At 35.1% G+C, this 16963-nt stretch overlaps 2 protein-coding genes across 2 annotated transcripts; one reads left to right on the forward strand and one right to left on the reverse strand.

Annotated features, from left to right (window-relative positions):
* The first annotated feature begins 1892 nt into the window (after positions 1-1892).
* On the forward strand, positions 1893-14282 carry LOC18095019 (myosin-12). Its single transcript, XM_024594025.2, has 39 exons — positions 1893-2033; positions 2662-2805; positions 2932-3077; positions 3225-3384; positions 3472-3530; positions 3613-3772; positions 3850-3999; positions 4109-4245; positions 4350-4496; positions 4793-4894; positions 4975-5032; positions 5148-5249; positions 5325-5362; positions 6907-7033; positions 7124-7294; positions 7386-7517; positions 7658-7764; positions 8039-8099; positions 8224-8401; positions 8722-8927; positions 9208-9327; positions 9451-9549; positions 9925-10140; positions 10640-10779; positions 10857-10958; positions 11397-11502; positions 11582-11635; positions 11727-11786; positions 11903-12073; positions 12175-12330; positions 12408-12614; positions 12701-12835; positions 12937-13007; positions 13097-13196; positions 13279-13335; positions 13436-13492; positions 13569-13649; positions 13733-13815; positions 13904-14282. The coding sequence occupies exons 1-39, from the start codon at positions 1893-1895 to the stop codon at positions 14037-14039; spliced, it is 4677 nt and encodes a 1558-aa protein (XP_024449793.1). The 3' UTR covers positions 14040-14282.
* LOC18095020 (lysine-specific demethylase JMJ32) lies at positions 14213-16605 on the reverse strand. The gene is made up of 4 exons (XM_006369433.3): positions 16437-16605; positions 15022-15988; positions 14750-14820; positions 14213-14670 (listed from the first exon to the last, which is right to left on the reverse strand). The coding sequence occupies exons 2-4, from the start codon at positions 15873-15875 to the stop codon at positions 14501-14503; spliced, it is 1095 nt and encodes a 364-aa protein (XP_006369495.1). The 5' UTR covers positions 15876-15988; positions 16437-16605; the 3' UTR covers positions 14213-14500.
* Positions 16606-16963: the final 358 nt, after the last annotated feature.

Here is a 16963-nt window from a genome sequence, read left to right on the forward strand (position 1 = left end):
ATTTATATTAATTCACATTATTTTATGCTTATAAAGATGGTGAAATTTAAACTCGTTACTGGAAATCAATTTAAAAATTTTAATTTTTTTTTAAAAATTATAAAATATAATTTATATTATTATGTAGTAAATCCTACATTAAAAATGACGATTAAATAAATAAAAAACAAAAGCAAAAGGGGCTGGGCTGGGCTGGAGTGATGAAGAGTAAGCTTTTTTATTGTATTTGAGGTCCCACGGCAAAGGACCTTTTTCCCGATGTGAAATGGCCAAAATCCGGCACGGGCATGCATATCCTCTCCACCAGCCTCTCACCGGAAAGAAAAGTCCCACAGCCCAAAGGGCCCCCTCCCTCAGGTATGGTAAAGGTTAAGTGGGGTGCATGTATGGTTATGGTCCACTGGTTCATGATTTCTTCCTTTCGAGAAATATGCTGGTGCCTTTCTGTGACTGGATTCTTGAAATCAGCTTTCCTGTTTCTTTCATCTTTACAAATGAATGAGAATCACCAATCTGTCCCCTTCTTCGGTTCTTTCTTCCAAGTCTCGTTGACTTTTGACCTATTTGTGAATGTTCAAAGGATAACTTTTAAAATATTTTAAAAAAATATATATTAAAATAATTTTTATTTTTAAAATTTTGTTTTTAATATAAACCCATCAAGATAATAAAAAAAATATAAAATAATAATTAAAAAAAACTCAACTTTTTTAAAAAAACACGATTGATTCAAAACTTTCTGCATGTAATAATTACTAAACCCAGCTTCCGGGTAAACTTTATACATCATATTTCAAATTAAATACAATGAAAGTTAACTAAAGAAAATAATTCAAAACTCAGTCAACTTGGTTAAAATTAGTTTATTTTTTAAAAAAAATAAAAAAATATTATTGTAAATTAATTAGAATTATCCAACACATGACTTGGACCGTGATAGTGTTATTAAACCTAATTAGCTTGTGGGTAAACTTTGTAGATTAAATTTCAAATTAAATACGATGAAACCTAACTAAATAGAATAATTCAAAACTCAATCAACTCGGTTAAAATTAGTTTATTTTTAAAAAAAATTAAAATAATATTATTTTAAATTGATTAGAATTATCCAACAAATGACTCAGAAGCTGTATTAATTTTTTCAAGTGCACGAACACACATAAACCATCATAAATTAGAAATGCAAAATCACCGAAACTTACCTACCAATTTAACAATGCTGCTAAAGTAGTACTAAAAAATTATGAAAAATGAGCCCTGTCCAGAAACAATAGACTGCGATCATTCAATGGAACAGTACCATGACTTTAGCCATCACCATAGCATAAATGTATCTACCAGCAAGTTGATGAGGATTAAATTCTAGTTGTAGCTACTACGTGTGCCTTAAGAAATGAAGAGATTTTAATTCATGCGAGGGCTTCTTGTGGCGCCAAGTCAGCATCCTATGTGTAATGAGCAAAAAAGGTGGCAATGGAGTGGGAGCGGGAGGCGATGGTGGCTGCCTGCCTGCTACCTTTTTGCTTTTGAGTTGCGACCACCCTGCACTCCCTCTACCTTTTTGAATTCCTTTTCAACATTCTTTTCTACTCTCAACTTCTTTAATCCAACACTAAGATATATGTCCATCCTTCTTTAGATTAAAACGACACTTCCATTCTCCATTCTGGCTAGCTCATACATTTCTTCTTCTATCCTCTCTTTCTCAAAACCATCACATTTTCACTTGCTTCCTATATTCATTCTCATTCTGAAGTTTATTTGATGATCATATAATAATCTTTTCAATATGGTAAACTCTCCCTGATCATGGTTTTTTGTTTAATTCATTCTCCATTCTTTGATTTGCAAGCACAATGTTGAAATAATTTAATTTATGCTCTTCGTCTTGGATGATGATCCAGGGAACTCCAGTGAACATCATAGTTGGATCCCACGTGTGGATAGAGGATCCTGAGGAAGCATGGATGGATGGTGAAGTTACAGAAATCAAGGGCAGAGACGCCACCATAATCACCACAAATGGGAAAACTGTAAGACTTCTTCCTGTTAACCTGTATCATCCAATCTCTTCCATACTAGTTCAGATCATGTAAATATGGACTCTGAGTTTGAAACCATCTATATTCTAATACAAGGATTTTCTACTGATATAGTTGCAAAACTAAATATCTTTGAGATTCAGGATCCAAAGAATGACAAGAGATCCATTAGTGACCCTACATGTGTGCTAACTACTCCTATTGAATATCTTGGACAAGTCTGACTCTGCTAGCAATCCAGCACATCACGAAACTTTAATGCATGATATATACTTTTAATGTCTACATGATTCGAAATGAATACTTGTATACATAGGCCATCGACTGATGTTTAACTTTAGATTGAAGTTTTCTTATGAAACAATGAGACAACTGTTATAACATATGCTAGCTGTTGCAATAAGGAAAGGAGACAAGCTTATATATCACTCATACAATATCACTCTTTCATTAGTTAAACTTTCCTGAGTCTGGAATTGGTCAAGTATTTATGCTACATTGTTATGTTTTGAGCTTTCTTCTAAGAGACCAGCCTACAAGATATGAACTAACTACATGAAGTTCGACGTGTTGATTGGTATTAACATGAATTCATTGTTGATTCTTACCTCAACTCCAGGTAGTTGCTGATATTTCAAGTATATATCCAAAAGACACAGAGGCTCCACCAGCAGGAGTCGATGACATGACGAAATTAGCATATCTCCATGAACCAGGAGTCTTGTATAACCTTGCTTGCCGGTTTGCACTCAACGAGATATATGTGAGCCAACATTAATTGATATAACTGATGCCACCATAATTATTATTTTTATGAATTAGTCTTGAAACTACAGATATAGATTCAAGTAAAAAGCAGCATACTGATGAGCAGTGCTGAAATAAACAGACTTACACTGGGAACATTCTAATAGCGGTGAATCCTTTCCGGAGACTACCGCATTTATACAACATTCACATGATGGAGCAGTACAAAGGAGCTGCTTTTGGAGAGCTAAGTCCACACCTTTTTGCTGTGGCAGACACTTGTTACAGGTATACTGATAGAGCAAAAAAAAACAAGTTTAATTTGGTAGCACCAATTCATGTCAATTGATTAACATGCATGGGCTGAATATAACATATTTTGTAACTAATATATATACATATATAAACACCTAATATCATCACTTGAAACATCAGAGCAATGATAAACGATCAGGGAAGCCAGTCCATTTTAGTAAGTGGGGAGAGTGGAGCTGGTAAAACAGAGACAACAAAGATGCTCATGAGATACCTTGCCTTCATGGGGGGGAGATCTGCGGGTAATGAAGGAAGAACAGTGGAACAACAAGTTTTGGAGGTAAGTTGAAAACTATGAGAGTATCTTGCCTTTTGGATGATTCAACTAAACTGATTGAATGAAGAGTCATACTGATTTCCACTTCAGTCCAATCCAGTATTGGAAGCATTTGGGAATGCAAAAACTGTCAAAAACAACAATTCGAGGTGAAATTTAGATGCTTCATCTACGTTCTACTTTCTTCTAAAATTTTGTGTTTAACTCATAAAAAATTGGGTGGTCAATCAGTCGATTTGGAAAGTTTGTTGAGATACAATTTGATAAGAATGGGAAGATATCTGGAGCTGCAGTTCGTACTTACCTTCTTGAAAGATCACGTGTTTGCCAAGTCTCTGACCCGGAGAGAAACTACCATTGTTTTTACATGCTCTGCGCAGCACCACCAGAGGTGATTTCCTGACAACCATGCAAGAATTGTTGGCCTGGCCCTTCAGGAAAAGCTATCTGACTGATGTTCCCTTTCAGGATGTCGAGAGATTCAAGTTAGGGGACCCAAGAACTTTCCATTATTTGAACCAAACAAACTGTCACGAAGTAGCAAACGTAGATGATGCAAGGGAGTATTTGGAAACCAGAAATGCAATGGATATTGTCGGGATCAGCCAGGATGAACAGGTATGTACTCTTCCCATTCATACGGATGGTTTAATGGATTATTTATATCTGGCAATTTAGTGTAGAGATACACATTCCAGATTGACAAAGGGAGGTTCCTCTTTTGCAGGATGCAATATTCCGCATAGTAGCTGCAATCCTCCATCTCGGAAACATCAACTTTGTCAAAGGGAAGGAAGTTGATTCTTCTAAACTTAAGGATGATAAATCACACTACCATCTTCGAACAGCAGCGGAGCTACTGATGTTAGAACTATGACTTATTGTACCGCCAAAATAAAAATAAAAATACTTCTGTAATATCTAGTGATGCCACTTTGTTATCTAACAAATTAAATGCTTTAATTTAGGTGTGATGAGAAGGCACTGGAAGACTCACTTTGCAAGCGCGTCATAGTGACTCCAGATGGTAACATTACAAAACCTCTGGACCCAGCTTCAGCCGTCTTAAGTCGTGATGCCATGGCCAAGACTGTGTACTCAAGGCTGTTTGATTGGTAAGAAAATCAAACTCATTCATCTGACCAGTAACTTTATTCTCGACACTACAATGCAAGCAGTAGCAGAAGTGCATTTTATAATTTGCTCAGGATGTTTTGCAACTATATATATATGTACTTCATCCAAATCCTGGACATAGTTAATGTTTCCTCAGGAATATGGTTTCTGAGAAAAAACTGTTCAAATGATAGTTCTCTAACATTATTCCAGTTTCTCAATTATGCATTTGGAATTAGTTTTTATCCCATCAAAATGAGAAATTAACAAAAAAAGAGTCAATTGAATGTTTCAGGATTGTGGATAAGATCAACAGTTCAATTGGTCAAGATCCTACTGCAACAAGTATAATCGGAGTCCTTGATATTTATGGCTTTGAAAGCTTCAAGATCAACAGGTACGTAGGAAACTATATATGGAGTTGTTTTCAAATAATTATTTTAACAGGAACATCTAATCATGTAATAAATATTGTAGTTTTGAGCAGCTGTGTATCAACCTAACGAATGAGAAGTTACAACAACATTTTAACCAGGTAGGGATAAGATTCCTCTGCACGGTTTCGACCATCCCTATAAGCTTCAGCTTCTTCTTCTTCTTCTTCTTCTTCTTCTTCTTCTTCTTATGCACACATGGATCTCTATCCACAGCATGTATTCAAGATGGAGCAAGAAGAGTATACAAGGGAGGAAATAAACTGGAGCTATGTAGAGTTCGTAGACAACCAGGATGTTTTGGATCTTATTGAGAAGGTAAGAGTGTTGCATTTCAAAGTAAAATATTCTATTCATGAAAAATTAACACTGTTTTTATGTCCTTGCCTGCAGAAACCAGGAGGTATAATAGCCCTTCTTGATGAAGCCTGGTATGTGATAGCCTTCTATATTGAAAAGGATATGCCCTAATCTAGCTAGTTGTGAAATTATTTATAAGGCTGTTTGCCTCAAGAAAAATAATTTTTTAAATTAATTTTTTCATGTTTATTTATTATTAAAAAAAAATTAGTCAATAAAAATTATTTTTCAGTCAAAAAAATTTGAATTAGTTCCAAGAAAGTATTTTTTTTTATCTTAAATAGAAAATACTTTTCAAAAAATTATGAAAAACTCAAAAATATTTTATTATTTATTAATTATATTAAATTTGGTTCTTAATTTTTTGATTGCAATATATCTTTTTTCTTTAATTGTTTTTTAGAATTTGATTTTTATATCAACTTTGGTTTTTTTTTTATTGTTATTTGTTTTTCTCTTATCATTTTTTTAATTGAAATATTTTATATATCAGATTTTATCTCTATTTTTTTATTCCTATTTATTTTATTTGAAATAATTTTTGAAATTGATTTTTTTTTAATTTCATCATCTTTCAAATTTTTTATCTATTCATTTGGTATCCATTTTTTTTATTACAATTTATTTTATTTAAAATGATTTATGAAATTAGATTTTTTTTAACTTCATCCTCCTTTAATTTTTTTATTTGTCAGATTTGATCTTTATTCTTTTAATAAATTTTTTTTAAAAATTAAATTATTTTCCAGCTCATTTCTCATGATATGATTAAACACTAAAAAATATTTTTCAACTTATTTTTTATAATACTATCAAAAATAAAAAAAAATAATATATTTTATATGGAAACTACTTAAAGCTCAAGGAATTATATGTCAGTGAAGCTACTGTGACCCAAAGCAGTTAAAATTGTGGACGTTATGTAATATTAATTAGGGGTGATTTTATTTTTTTTGTTTAGTTTTTATCTAAAAAATAATTAAATTGAATTAAAAAAAACTGAAACCGATTCAAACCGACCGATTTCGGTTTGGTTCGGTTATTTTAGGACAAAAACAAAAACTCAATCAGCTCATTTTCAGTTCGGTTCGGTTATTTTATATAAAAAAAAAACCATAAACTATATTGTTTTTTAGGGTTTTTTTGTAATTTCCAATGGGTTTGATTTCTGTTTGGCTCGGTTTTGTTCGGTTCGGCTCGGTTTGGTTGGTTTCAGGCTTATTAAACCAATACCGAACCGACCGGTCGGTTTTTTAAATATTCTAATCAATTTTTTTTTCACAGTTCGGTTTTTTCAATTATTTTGGTTTAATCATTTTTTTGATTTTTTTTTTTTGATGCACCCCTAATATTCATGGAAAACAGAGCGAGGAAACTATGTGATTGTAAGCGATGTCATAAAAAGCTTGAAGTAAAAAGCTACAGAAATGTAGGTGAATGTTATGAAAGCAAGTAGAACATTTCTTTTTAAACGTCTGAATACTTGATCTAAAGAGAAAGGAAGTGTAAATCCTTTAATTTTAGACCCTCCTATATTAAAGAGATCAAAAGGGTAAAGAGCAACAAATAAAAGCTGAAATCATTAGATGTAAGCGTGAACGTCTCTGTAATGCAGCATGTTTCCCAAGTCAACTCATGAGACATTTGCACAGAAGATGTACCAGACATATAAAGCTCACAAACGCTTCAGCAAGCCGAAACTTGCTCGAACAGACTTCACAATCAATCATTATGCGGGAGATGTAAGCAATGTGTTCAGATCTTATTCTTGAACACTCGGCTAAATGAGGTATATTTGTAGGTTTCTAATCATTGAGCCATTCTGTGAGCAGGTTACTTACCAAGCAGATCAGTTTCTTGATAAAAATAAAGATTATGTTGTAGCAGAACATCAAGCTCTATTAGATGCTTCCAGGTGTCCTTTTGTTGCTAACCTTTTCCCTCCACTACCTGAGGAGACATCTAAGCAATCCAAGTTCTCTTCAATTGGTACCCGCTTCAAGGTAAGCTTGTCCGCATGAAATAGCAGCATCCTGTATGATACAGAAAATAATTCAGACCGTGACTGACACTTAGCTTAAAATGAGCATCCAGCAACAATTACAAGCTCTAATGGAGACATTGAATACAACAGAACCGCATTACATAAGATGTGTAAAGCCAAATACAGTACTAAAGCCTGGAATCTTTGAGAACATCAATGTCTTAAACCAACTAAGATGTGGGGTAAGATAAATTCACTTGGTTCCTTATTGAGAACATGTAGCTTTGAATCTCACTTTTCTGATGGGGAAAAACATTTGTTTCCTAACTATTTATCAAGTTTCTCCGATTGATAATGATTATTCTAATGGATTTTACAACAGGGAGTACTAGAGGCAATTAGGATAAGTTGTGCTGGTTATCCAACCAAAAGAACATTTGATGAGTTCCTTGATCGTTTTGGAATGTTGGCTCCTGATGTTCTAGATGGGTATGAATTCTAGTACAGTTACTTGTCATTTGGCATAAAGCATTTGTGGCACAGAAGTCTCAAAGTCAGGGCTGGAATGAGAGTAATGAACTGTTTAGCTACAAAAATCATTTTGAGCAGAGATTGTTTCTTATCTAACAGAAGCTGACTGCAGTTGGTGACAGCTGAGTTAGAATATCTACTCATCTGTTCCTCACTAACTATTCTCCAACACCTAAAGTAACTTGAACTTCATAATAGTCCAACCATAACATTCTCTGTTTCTTCTGGGCAGATCTGATGAAAAATCAGCATGTGTTGCCATCTTGGACAGGATGGGTTTAACGGGCTATCAGGTATGTTTGATCACGATATATATATATTAAAAAAAAAAAGAGCAATGTTCATAAACTATGTAACAAGTAAAAAACAAAATATGATGTGCTATTGTAACATTCACCCCCTGAATGCTTCGTTTAGATTGGGAAGACAAAGGTGTTCCTCAGAGCTGGGCAGATGGCTGAGTTGGATGCACGAAGAGCTGAAGTTTTGGCTAATGCTGTCAGGCGTATCCAGAGACAAATCCGGACATATCTGACCAGAAAAGAGTTCATCACCCTAAGGAGGGCTACAATTCATTTGCAGAAACTCTGGAGAGGTAAGCTCTCTTTCCCCAAGTAATTATATCTTTCCCTATAAAACAAGAAGGCAAACAGACCATCCGACTGAAGTAACTTGCACTGATGAGGAATGGTTAATTAGTTTTGCATGTTATCTTTGGGCAACAGAATCATGCCATTCTAAAATAGTTGTGCTTCAGTTGGTCGAATTCTTTATGCTTTTCTATAGAAAAGTCAGATTTTGTGTCCATTACTTGATCCCAACTGAAAATGAGCCAGACCACCATTTGAAGTCCTTGCCTCGAATGAATAGAAGTCGGAAGATGAAAATTCTCTATTTGCCTTGCCTCTTGTGCAGCACAACTTGCACGTAAGCTATATGAACAGATGAGGAAGGAAGCAGCTTCTATCCGTATACAAAAGAATGTCCGTGCTCATGAAGCAAGAACATTTTACACTAACTTGCAAGCATCAGCAATAGTTATCCAAACTGGAATGCGAGCAATGGCAGCACGTAATGAATACAGATACAGAAGAAGAACCAAGGCTGCAATTATAATTCAGGTGACGCACTCTCAGGATGAGCTGCTAACAGAAGTTGTAAATCACAGGGGATCAAGAAGTATGTGACTAGAAATAGAATTAAATGAAGAGCTGAAAATTAAGAAAATATAATGCCAACAGAAGAGTAAACATGAGATCAGATAAACATGGGGGAAAATGGAATTTGTTCGGATTTTTTTTCTTTCTTACTACATGCACAAGAATAAGCAATGCCAAAACATTTAGATGAACAATTTCTGACTGATAATTTTCCTATCTTATCATATCTTTATTTTTATAGACTCGCTGGAAAAGATATCGTTCTCTTTCCTCGTATAAACAGCATAAGATGGCAACTCTAGCATTGCAATGTCTTTGGAGAGCAAGGACAGCCAGGAAGGAGCTTAGAAAGCTCAGGATGGTGAGCTAACTATCTGTAGCAGTTTAACTGCAATTCTCTACCATTTTTCGACATTCAACTATTCTATTGCACTATAATTACAGTCGGTGTTTTCACAATAGAAATAAAAATATACTGATGCAGGCTGCAAGAGAAACAGGGGCACTTAAAGAAGCCAAGGACAAGCTAGAGAAGCGTGTTGAAGAGCTAACATGGCGACTAGAATTTGAAAAGCACTTGCGGGTATATTTTACGTTAAAGTGCCAAAAAAGTGTAAATATTAGGAGAGTAATAGTTTTATCGTGCAACAAAAATGAAATTCGATTTTTTTGTTTAACAAAAGCACCATTAAATTTAGAAATGAACACTGCTCATCAACAAATTTAAATGGCATTTCACTTACAGTGCAGGAAAATTATCACCTACAAATTGAACACATCCTACATGCATCCTTGCATATGTTGATTCCACAATCAGTTGTCTAAACAGTCAGTTACTCCCCCAAAATGCCCTGAGCCAAAAACTTTAAACTCTAGTTAAGAATGTAAGGTTGTCAAGAAATTTGCTAAAAATGTTCATGACATTTTTGTTTTTTTTTGTTTTTTTTTGTGCGTGTAGCTTGATCTGGAAGAAGCTAAAGGGCAAGAAATTGTAAAACTGAAAAGTTCATTACATGAAATGCAAGGCCAGCTAGATGAAGCCCATGCCACAATAATCCAGGAGAAAGAAGAGGCAAAGTTAGCTATAGAACAAGCTCCACCGGTCATTAAAGAGGTGCCGGTTGTGGACAACACCAAGCTGGAGTTACTCAAGAATCAGAATGATGAACTAGAGGTAACTTCTGACACAGTTCAACGACCTAACATCACATAGCAGTATCAATGCATTACATTATGTTGCTTTGATTGACAAATTTGACATAAGTTGTAGCTTTATACGTCATCATAAATAATTAACTAGGGTTGAGACCAAGAATTCTTAACAATCTATTTTCACTGTGAGCCAACAAGTCACTGTGCTGGAAATATGCCAAGCAAGTTTTCTCTTTGTTTTGCTACAGGTGATAGAAGTTCCAGGTCAGAATCTAGCATGCATTAACAACGCAGATGCAATCTTATCTTATTATTGCACCGTGAATGATAAATATGGATTAAGATGTAAATGATTTGATAACCGCATGACAGAATTTTACAGAAGGAGAGGCATGAATCTCCCTACTTAAAAATTTACAGAGAGGAAGATCGTTACACATATGATAATATACACAGACGAGTGCACACATAATTCTAATGTTCTTTAAATGGATGATATAATTTTTATTCTGAACGCGTAGAATGAGCTAAGTGAGCTGAAGAAGAAGATGGAGGAATTCGAGAATAAGTGTTCTGAACTAGAGAAAGAAAGCAAGGCAAGAACTAAAGAAGCTGAAGAATCACACCTGAAAACGATGACACTTCAAGATACCATTGAAAGGTATTCCTCCATGGCTTTGTTACACAAGCACCTCTATGATCATTATCCAGGGTGTACTAACTCTTTATGATTTTCAGATTGGAATTAAATCTGTCCAACCTGGAATCAGAGAATCAGGTTTTACGACAGCAGGCTTTGGATGCATCAGAAAATGAGGGTCTCTCTGAAGAATTAAAAATGTAAGGCTCAGTCACATGATTAAACCGGGAGAATTCGTCTTTTCCCCACTCTCTTCGTTTCTCTCCCATACAAATTAGTTGGAAGGGAAAACTCATGATGAGATGCAACAGAGTTCGGCTGATAGTACAATTGATGAGTGAGGAAAGGGATATCTGCACGTGTGTAATGGTGGATCTAATTGTACATGGAAGAAAAGGTTCTATAACATAACATCATACAATTAAATAAATCATGGAAACATGGCATGTTGTAGATTATTTAGCAAGAGGTCCTGGAAATTTGATTCGGTACTAGAAATTGATTCAGTTCTGTGTGGTCAAGTTGAACTGGTTATACAGCATGTCAATTCACCATGAACTTTCTGAAAAGTCCCGTAGCCCAAATATCAAACTACTTATTCTCATACAAATATGAAAGCTTCGTATCCTTTTATCCAGCCTCAAGAGCAAGATTGCAGAGCTGGAGTCAGAGAATGAACTCCTCCGCAAACAACCAGCAATTGTAGAACAGATGACTCCTGAAATAATTCTGCCTCGGGTCAAGGTATCTTTTCTAAGATTGTCCTTTTCCTTAGATAAAAGTTATCACATAGTTTGTCATTTAACCTTGTATAATGATTTAGAGTTTTGAGAATGGTCATGGTCATCAAAGAGAAGAAGAGCCTCAAATGACAAAGGTATGGCCACACCTTCCATGAACACATTTCCAGAAGAAAATAGATACTTCCATGAATTCATCCCAGACCTAATGATAAATTTTGTTTCCAGGAATCTGGGCCTCCCATCTCCCTCTTAACTACACAAAGATCCCTAACAGACAAACAGCAGGTAGCCAGCTGGATTCTGAATTCTTGCAAATACCCAGAAAAAAAGTCCAAAGAGCATCGCGCTTCGATTGTGTAATTGCTGGAAAGAACATTCTGATATTTCTTCTCTATGAACAGGAAAACCATGATGTACTTATCAAGTGTCTTATGGAAGATAAGCGGTTTGACGAGACCAGACCTGTCGCTGCTTGTGTTGCGTATAAAACACTTCTTCAGTGGAGATCCTTTGAAGCAGAGAAGGCAACTATTTTTGACAAGATTATTCACACAATCCGATCATCAATAGAGGTAGCATTCTTCAACCAATTGAAGCATATTAACCATATACAAGGAAATTAAAGTACTATCAGTTAATTGTGATACTGATTTTCCATGTTGTGCTATTGAAGAGTCAAGACAACATCACTGATCTAGCATACTGGCTATCAAGTACTTCTACCCTTTTGTATCTGCTTCAAAATACTCTTAAAGCAAGCAATACAAAGAATGTATCTTCACGGAGTAACCGAAACTCGCCAGCTACCATATTTGGTAGAATGGCGCTGGTAAGTTCTATCAAGTTAATTCTTTAGTAACATCTAATTCAATGACAAAATCGTAATACTCGAACATGCAATATCAGGGATTCCACTCATCTTCAGTTGGCATGGGAATGTCAAGTGGTTACAGTGGAATGGTGGGAAAAGGAAATGAACAATTAAAAGTGGAAGCTAAGTACCCAGCACTGCTATTTAAGCAACATCTGACTGCATACGTTGAGAAAATATATGGGCTGATCAGAGACAGTGTAAAGAAAGAGATTGGTCCATTTCTGAATTTGTGCATCCAAGTAAGCATATTGAATAAGAGTGAATCACATCACAAAGTAAGAGCTGAATCATTTAATGGAAATATCATGTTTACTTGAATGAACAGGCTCCAAGATCAATAAGAGGGTCATCCAAAAATATCCATTCCAGTATTGTTGCCAAACAGCAATCATCAAATATACACTGGCAAAGCATTGTCAATAAGCTAGATCTTACATTGGGCATAATGTCAGAGAACCATGTAAGAAAGAACCTCCTTTCTAATAGGTTTTTCAGACTTAAGGTCTAAGTGCAGAGACTGGCAAAGGAAGTGTTTATCGCCTAACGTTTGGAAATTTTCAGGTCCCTCCAGTGTTCATGAGGAAAATCTTTAGTCAGGTTTTCTCATTCATAAATGTACAACTTTTTAACAGGTAAGAACTTTTCTTTTCTTTATTTGTCATGTGTTTAACTATATGTTCTCATTCTATGTAAAACTCTATCCATATGGTTGACCTGGCAGCTTATTGCTTCGTCGTGAATGCTGCTCGTTTAGCAATGGAGAATATGTAAAGGCCGGTTTGCAGGAATTGGAACAGTGGTGTCGTAAAGCATCAGATCAAGTAAGCAAAAGAACAATTAATATATAATTAGCAACCCAGAAAAAAAGACAATTACTCTAACATCTTGTTATTTATTCCATAGTTTGCAGGATCATCATGGGATGAACTCAGACACATAAGGCAAGCTGTTGGGTTTCTGGTACATCTTCTAGCAATCCGAAAAGGCCTTTATTTCTTTCCAGAATAGTGCATTTGATTTAAACTAACTAATGATTTGTTTTACTAATATATGCATGTAGGTCTCGCATCAAAAGGCTCAAAAATCTTTAGAAGAGATCACAAATGAACTCTGCCCGGTAAGTAAGTTTGCACGTAGTAAATAACAGAATTAGAACTGTGGTATAATATAATTTGTTGATTTTCTTTTGATAGATGTTGAGCATTCCACAAATATATCGCATTGGGACCATGTTCTGGGATGACAAATATGGAACTCAGGGATTATCTTCAGATGTAAGCAAAGAACTCTCTCTTTTACAGGTTTATTCTTTATTTGGAAGTGGGCTTCATTAAGAAAAATTAAAAATGTTGTGTAGGTGATTAGCAAGATGAGAACATTGATGGCAGAAGATTCAATAAAAATGCCTAATAATACATTCTTACTCGATGTTGATTCAAGGTATGTATGATGAAGAGTGACAATATTTTATCTTCTCATTACTACTAATCTTCATTGTTTAAATACTAATCATTTGGTTCGGTTTCAGCATACCTTTCTCAATGGAAGAGATATTCGGATCCTTGAGCACAATTCGTCTATCTAACATGGATCCTCCACCGCTGCTCCGTCAAAGATCAGATTTCCACTTTTTATTGCAGGAAACACAAACGGAAACAGCCTAAAGGTGCCTTCGATTTCATTTTTCATTTATTGATTTATTTGCTTCTATACAGTTTGTTTTGCTTCCAAGGGGTGGGTGAGGTGTGACAGTGATTTCTACTTTTGCAATTCTTATGTTTGTTGATCACATTCTCATCAATTTTTGAATGTACATGGGTTTTTGTAATCACAATGGTTCCTGAAAAAAGGAAGATTTTTTTGTATCAACGAAGAAGAAGATAATAACATTTCGTGATGTTTCTATATTTTCTTCGTTGAAGCTTGTAAGATGACAACACCAGAAAATGATTATAAGCAGCCACCAAGGATCGAAGTTGCAAGAATCAATAGTGACAATGTTAGCATGTGACAGAGACAGCGCAAATGTCTTTTGTTGTGATTTTTTCTGCATATTCTGCTTGGTGAGTTCATTCATAAATGGATTGCATGACCAAACCACCCACCACATTAAACAAATCAAAGCTTATCCGTCTTTAGTATCTTCTTGATTGGCTTCCCATTCACTAGCATCAATACATAGTTCATCACTTAAGGTGCACTTGGATGCATCGCAATTCATCAATCTTGACCCATGATGAATTGATTGCAAGAAATTGAAATAAGCATACTTGATGTCGAACTGCATATCATACCCTGCCACGCATCCTTGTATGTTAGCATTGTGTGAAATTTAACAAGAAAAAAAAAGAGCCAAGAAATACTTGATTCTTACAATAGTTTATGGCAATAGCGCATCCATTGTCATCTGGACTCTGTCGAACATGATGAAACCACATACTTGGCCTGCATCAACTTCACGAGATTAACCTCGATATTATGATGGGTTTATTATGCAGCACGATAGCCATGCCGCGTTTCCCTCTAAAAATCACCCAAAACATTCACTTGTATGAAATGTATATCGAAGTAAAATTTTCTAATGATGGTATAATACAAAATAATGTGAGTGAAGCAAATTGAACAAGTAAATGAAATCTTTCTTACAAGTAGAGAATCTCGCCAGCCTTGACAGTACAATGAAAGGGTGTCGGACCATTGAAATACAGAGGAAATTTAGACATTTCAATCTCCTTAGTTTCTGGAGATGGATAAGGATTCACGCTGCACCATGGCACATATCTCAATGGCTTCTCCAACTCCAATCTAAATTCTCCACCGTCACTGGAATAAGAATACTGAGCAGCTGGGAAATCTTGAATGTACATGCGGTGCATGTCAGTAGGAGGAAGTAGCAAGAATTGCTTCTCCCCCGAAACAACAGCATACAGATTCTCATAATGGTCCTTGTGGAATGAAGTTTCAGATAAATGGTTTCCAATCCACAGATTCACCGCCTCCGGAAGGTAGCCTCCCAGTGCCTCAGTCGCCCATGGGATGTGGGCATCGCAGTCCGAAGCCAATGCCGAATATTCTTCCCGGAAGCAGTCATTCTGCTGCTGCAGGTATGCCACCAGATTTTTTCTTTCTGGATTCAGAACAAGATCAAGTGCACAAGGGAAAGGAACACGCTCCACGTGAGCAGAGGCGAAGCATATTTCTTCTTTTTTAGGGTTTTCTAGGGGAACAAGGGAATCGGCACGGCCATCTGGGGTGAGGTGAAGGGAGACGATGGAATTGGAAAGGGTGGAAGAGAGGTAAGAGAGACTAGGCCAACGGGTGAGAGCAGGCCAGTGGGAGATGGCATTAGAAATGATGCAAGGCTTGTTAGGGGATACAAAGTCTCTTAGGAATTGGAGCGGGGTTGGGGCTGAGTCTAGCCGTTGTATTCTGTTTCCCAGGCTTAGCTCCCTCACTTCCCCCCACAGCCCTTCTAGCAATCTTTCTCCCTCCTTCAACATTCCACTTTTCTTGTGCTTATGTCTGTCTTAATACATTCCGCCTTTCACCACTCTTTGTGCAAATCACTCTCACATGCCAGAGTCCTTGTCAAACCCAAAAATAGAGCATGTTTCTACAACATAGAACAAGGTGTACATGCATAAAGATCACAGTCACACATAATCAAAACCTTGAATTCTTCTCATAATTTCCAGGATATCACAAACTCAATTAATTAAGTTAATCATTCCTTAAACCTCACGTAATTCCCGAATTGAAAACGAAATATAAATTAATAAAATTCAAGACAAAAGTAGACTTTTACTCCATTTTTCTCAACAAAGTTAATTCATGGAATAACTACTGCTACTTGATTTTGCCCTAAATTAATAAAATTCCCAAAAGAAAACAAGACTTGATGTCAAACCATCCCACAAAATACAAATGTATGTTTCTAAATCATAACTTGACAAACCCATCTACTTTTCTTTCTTTTAAAAAAAAATAATAAAAAAGCTTAATTTCTTAGCTTAATTAATAGTAAATCAAAGAATCAGAAGCACAAGGGAGAGAAAGCTTGCCTTTGCGTTACCGTTACCGTACTGAGTTTTGTTTTAGAAGCCAAACAAAGAAAGAATGAATCTTTTCATAGTGGCAGCTCTGCTACTATTTATTAACAATACTTGTAAAAGTTGGGGTTTTTGAAAAAATAGCAGTGCAAAGACAGAGGCGCAGCGCACGAGATATTGAAGGAGAGATTTCTTTATTTTAAATTAATTTGTTTTAGTATTTTTATATTGTTCTAATAAATTGATATTAAAAATAAATTTTAAAAAATAAAAAAAATATTATTCTAAAAAAAATTATAAAACATGGAGTGGGATAAGAAAAACTGAAACATCGTAATTAAATAAAATATTTCTTCGAAATTAGTTTTTTAAATTTATATTGAGTTTGAAAAATAAAAAAAACATAAATAATATATTTTTTTCTTTTATATAAAAATACTTTTTAAAATAAGTAAAAGATTAAAATTATTTTTTAATATTTATATATTTATTTATTATTATAAATTTAATTTCCATTACAAATTGAATATACAAGTTCT

This window comes from Populus trichocarpa, chromosome 1 (genome assembly GCF_000002775.5).
Source record: "Populus trichocarpa isolate Nisqually-1 chromosome 1, P.trichocarpa_v4.1, whole genome shotgun sequence".
In the NCBI taxonomy this organism is placed as follows: Eukaryota; Viridiplantae; Streptophyta; class Magnoliopsida; order Malpighiales; family Salicaceae; genus Populus; species Populus trichocarpa.